Below are 5,303 nucleotides of genomic sequence, written 5' to 3' on the forward strand. Positions count from 1 at the left end.
ACCCACTCTCGGTACACCAGGGGCCTCGACATGTCGGTCCAGACTGGCACACACCTGGACCCCACCGTGCAAATGGAGACACACAGATTTGAAATCCCACATGTGGCTTGATACTCACACAGAATGTCAGAAGACAGACCCTATACAGACCCTCTTCCCATCCCAGAGGAGAGAGAGAGAGAGAGAGAGAGAGAGAGATGCTGATTGGGAGAGGCAGGCGGAAGGCAGGAGCTGACTTCAGTCACCAACCTCCCCCAGGCTGGCTCCAGACAGCTCACAGGTGGAGTGGGCGGAGCCGTGCAGGAGCAGGTGGGCCCGCAGGGCCGAGTCCAGGTGGCCGTGCAGGAGGTCCTTCACCAGCCAGCAGCAGAACAGCGTGGATGAGCCCTGGAGCTCCACCCGCTTCACTTCAAACTGCACACCTGAGGACGGAAGGGGAGACCAAACACCCCCGCTGCTGTCACCACAGCAGTTTCATGTCCCCCAGAACGGGATAAAGCCAACAGACAGCGCCTGGGGCAGGGGCGGAGGGCACCGAGACCGGAGAAGGGCAAAGCTGAGGCTGGCGGCCGCATCACCTCCCGCCGGCGTGGGGTCAGCAGTCCAGCATGTCCTTGGGGGCAGCTGGAGGCCAGGGGACTCAGGAGACCTGCCACCAGCCACCAATTCGGACGAGCTGGGAAAACCTGCCCCCAAGACCCTCCACAGGAGTCTGGCTCAGGAGCCACACGTACACACACGTGCCACCTAACTGTACACATCACCGTGCACACTGCCGTGGCACACGTGTGTGTTGACACAGCCTCCTGGGAATACAGCAAATCAAAGGTAGCTATCAGGGAGGTTTACAGGTGATTTTATTTTCTTCTTTTTGTTTATATTTTCTAATATTTCTGCAAATAACACATATTACTTATGTAACTCTTTTAAGTTTGGGAAAAAAACCCTGGTAACCAACACTACGAAATCAGCAATGAGGAAACAACTGGCTGAAATATGGCACCGTTAGGAAATGAGGAAAAGAAAACGGGACAAGTGAAGGGGTCTGACGGCCACACCCCCAGAATGGAGATTCTGAGACCAGAGCAGCCTGAACCCCAACAGCACACGGAAAACCACCACCAGCCCCTCAGCCACACCTGCCTCCTGGTGTGGCACCCGGGAGCCCACCCCCTACTGCACCGCACGGAGGGCCTGGGCCCCCGGGCTGCCCCCTCCCCGGCACACGCACCTGTAATCCTCACTTTGAAGAGGTAAACTCTAACCTCGGTTCTTTATTTAATATAACACCTCATTCCGGCCAAAACGATTCCGGGGATGAAGCCCCATCAGAGGCCAGGATCAGGAAGTCCCCGTGACCCCGCTGTGCCATGCTCTCGGGGCAGCAGGGCAACAGGGGACCGGGCCCTCCCCGCCCCCCACCTGCACGTACTCAGCTGTGAGCCGTCTCGGTGGTAACAGCTCCCCACGTAGGCGCCCTCCTGGATCTCGTGCTGCAGGTCGGCGGCCCCGAGCGGCGCAGGGCCGTCTGCTCTCGCAGGAGTGGAGGTGACCTGGAGGCTCAGCCTGGGTGCCTCTAACAGGGGCGCATCCATGGGGCCGGCTCCCGACACAGGAGGGACGCGGTCCAGGCTCTCTCGGCCACCCAGGGCATAGTGTTCGGAGGACACCAAGCCAGTCTGCGATGGTTCCGTGCCATCCAGCCCCAGACAGCTCTCGCGGGACCGCCGGCCTTCACCCAGATTGAAGTAGGTGCCGGTCAGCAGTAACAGCTCCCGGCCGTCCAGGACTTCTGACCTCTGCCTGCGGAAACCGCTCACGTCCACACCAGAGACCCCCAGCGAAGGGGAGCGGGGCCCCCCGAGCTCGGGCGTAGCACAGTTCAAAGAAGTTCGGCCTGTCCGTTGGCTGCGAACGAGCTCCTCGAGGCTGCAGGAAAACGAATTCTCGCCAGCCTCCCGGGCCGCCACTGTACCGGGCAGGCCAGCGGCAAGGGCGCAGCGGGCTGAGGAGCTGCCCGAGCGGCCGCCGGGCGGGCCTGTGCCTCCCAGGTCACACAAGGACGCAGGGGCGGAGGGCGGGGGCTGCTCTGCGGGGACCAGCTCGGCGCAGGAGACACCCCAGGGCCCCACAAAGCTCGGTGCAGACAGCTGCTCCTTAATCAAGCACGTCCCCAGCCACGGCTCACCCAAAGAAAGCGTCGAGAGCAGGGGCTGCACCGTCCCCAAGGGGCTAGGGGCCGAGTCCGGGCTTCCCCGCTGAGCGCTCCACTCTCCCTCGAATCCAGGGCCGCGCACCGGGAGGCCCTGCCCTGCCAGCTGACCCGCAGCGTGCGGCCTGGCCTTGGTGGCATCAGCCCCGTGGTTTGAATCGCTGGTACCACTCGAGCCCCTCCGTCCTAGCTGTGTCTCCTGATATAGGCCACCCCTTCCAGCACCACTGGTCCCATCTGTACTTGGCACTGGTGTTTCAGAATCTTCATGGGAAGCACGTGGTTTTGTGTCCACTGGGTCAGACCTGTTTCCTCCCAGAAGGTCCTGCCTGAGGCTCTCTGCTGTTGCCAGCCGCTCTTTCTCTAAGACAGCGCTCTGTTGGTCCTCTGGCGACGACCGACGGCCAGGGGCTGACGGGCATCCCCCTGGCATGTTTCGCTGGCCCTCGGGCAGTGACTGTTCCTGGGCTGGCGGGCTTCCCTCTGGGATATTTTGCTGGTCCTGGGGTGACGGCTGTTGGCCATGGGCTGGTGGGCTTCCTTCTGGGATGCTGTCCACCCTGGGGATTGTTATACGGATGACATAGTCACTGAGGAGCCACAGAAGAGTCAATAAAAAAGAGATCACAGGGGCTCCCCCTTGATTAGAGACCCGCACCATGCATTTAACGCCATAAACTTATGACAGAAAAAAAAGACTTTTATAACAAAATTTAAAAATGAAGAACCAACTCGCATATTCTCCAGATAAATCCACACTTAGCAATGATTTATCCAAGAATGCCACTGAGTGCCTAGGACCCTCTGCTCAAGGCTGTGGTCAGCAATCTCACTTTGCGGTGAGTGGGACCCCGACAGCCGTGCAGCCAGCCTCTTCCTGCCCGCAAGGTGGAGGTGTGGGAAGAAAGGAGAGGCATTGGACACTGCACGCAGTAAACCACAATGGCTACGAACACCATTGGATCTCACAGCTCAGAGAGGGCAGGGCACGAGGGGCAGGAGGCTGGAAGAGCCGTGCCCCCAGGGTCCTGAGAGCTGGAGCACAAAGCCCCCAGCGCACTCAGCACGGGCGGACCACTGAGGAAGAGGCCGCCACGGCCCACCTGACTCCCCTCTGCCGGCCCCACTGTCAGCACCCACTCGGCAGGCGGTGCTGAGCGCCGGCCCCGTGTCAGCCCAAGGTTGGCCGCCGGCACCAAGGCCAACAGTAAGTGGCAGTGCCCGGCCTCGCTGGGGAGGCGTGCGGCGATCTGTAAATGTTACACCAGGGGCTCATAGGAGGCGGGGAGGGGAAGGACGTCACTTACGGATGGGCCCCTCAGAGGAGGCCCCTGTGTGTGGAGTTCTGAGGGACAGCTGAGGGGGCGGGGCCTGCAGAGACCAGGCAAGAATGACCCGTCGCCGCTACGCCACCTCTATCTACCGCCACCATCTACCCGGGCCAAGAGGCCAGCCCTGGGCCCGTCTCCGGGGAGCCACACGGCCTCTGCGGTGTCAGCAGGTGAGGCGACGAGTGAAGGAAGGAGGAAGACGGTAACTGGCCCGTGAAGGACGCAGATCAAACACTTAGAACCGCGAGACCAGAAACGTCCAGCGAAGAGGAAATGCAGGAACGGCCCATCTAGTGGAAGCTCCTCGTTGCCCACCTGTGTCCCAGAAAATCAAGCCCACGCACCACACTGAGGATTGCTCAGCACGTGAGCCACCGCTAAGACACACCTGCCCTGACGCAGGCCGGGCACCTGGCGCCCACACCAGCGGGTGCCCCTGGGCCCAGGCCCCACCATGCGCCCCCAGGCAGCACAGAATCCTCCCTCCTCACCGTGTGTGTGTGTGTGTGTGTGCATGTGCACACGCACACACACAGCAAGGAGAGCCTGCAGCCACCCTGCTCCAGCCACCAAAAGTAAAATAGGAAAAGGCCAGGAAGTTGAAGCAGATGACAGGAGCCGTGTTCACAAACTACGGTGCCACCTGTGAGGTGGCGGTTCTGAGGCAGCACTGCAGAGAACGGTCTCCGAGACACACACACCACGTGTCCGGGCACGTGCACACATTTAGGACAACGTGTGCGTGGCAGCCCACCTGTGCCTGTGTAACACATACTTCCATCTAAGCACACGGGGAAAGGGGTCCTGCAAGGTCACTGCCGGGAGAGGCTCTCTGGGGGGCCTGGGACAGAGTCACGGGGGCTTTTGCTCTTCACCATGATTGTTCTGTACTTAGAAGAACATACACATTCACGTAGTATGTATTTAAAACATAATTTTAAGAAGACTAGAAAACAGCGTGTATGTGTGAGTGAATGAATCTCACACAATGGTGAACAAAAGATGCCGGAGATAAGGGAGTGCATTCGGTGAAGTTCAAGAACAGGCACCTCCGACCTGCGTCCTGACCCCAGGGCAGTGAGGGACACCGAGTGGCGTGGGTGCAGGGCCTCCTGGGGTGAGAGGAGAAGGTCCAGAGAGGTTGGCGCGTGACTGCGTGTGCTACGCTTCAAAGAGACTGTTTTAAAAAGAGAAACTTACTGAAAATAAACCAAAATGCTATGCACAACAGGACTGTGATAACTGAGCAAGTGGATGTTCTATTTCTACTTTCCTAAATTTTCCACATTGTACCTCGTCTCCTCTAAATAGAATAACTTTGTTATTTAAAAATGCATAGCAAACAGATTCAAATTATTTTCAGAATGAGAAAATTACGCTGGAATCAGCTCCCCAGAACCTCCCTGAACGCCTTCTTATCCATAAACTGGGGCCCATCTCACAGAGCCTGCGGGGACCTGGCCGGGTGACACAGAAGCACTGCCATCGCGAGGGGCAGCAGCAGGTGTCACCTCCATCATTCCCAAGGACTGAACACTTCCCCAGGGTGCCTCCCCCCTGCCCCTCGCGCACCCGCCCCTCCCCCAGAGGACTTACGCCAGAGTGGGCAGCGCCGGGAGGGAGAAGGCGAGGCGGCCCCCCGCGTCCGCAGGAACCTGGGCCCCGGGCGAGGCGGCCTGGCTCTCCACTGGCTTTGGGGTCTCGGTGTTCACCCTTAGATCTGGCAGCAACAGCAAAAAAAAAAAAAAAAAAAAAAAAAA

At 59.3% G+C, this 5,303-nt stretch overlaps 1 protein-coding gene across 1 annotated transcript in view; it reads right to left on the minus strand.

Annotated features, from left to right (window-relative positions):
- Positions 1-5,303, minus strand: part of PASK (PAS domain containing serine/threonine kinase) — a 32,324-nt gene that overhangs the window by 13,023 nt on the left and 13,998 nt on the right. The window contains exons 8-10 of the mRNA XM_007469969.1: positions 5,140-5,263; positions 1,433-2,802; positions 250-422 (exon numbers count right to left, since the gene is read on the minus strand). Coding sequence (XP_007470031.1) covers positions 250-422; positions 1,433-2,802; positions 5,140-5,263 — 1,667 coding nt within the window. The remainder of the gene's footprint in view (positions 1-249; positions 423-1,432; positions 2,803-5,139; positions 5,264-5,303) is intronic.

Source organism: Lipotes vexillifer, unplaced genomic scaffold, assembly GCF_000442215.2.
Source record: "Lipotes vexillifer unplaced genomic scaffold, Lipotes_vexillifer_v1.1 scaffold988, whole genome shotgun sequence".
Lineage (NCBI taxonomy): Eukaryota > Metazoa > Chordata > Mammalia > Artiodactyla > Lipotidae > Lipotes > Lipotes vexillifer.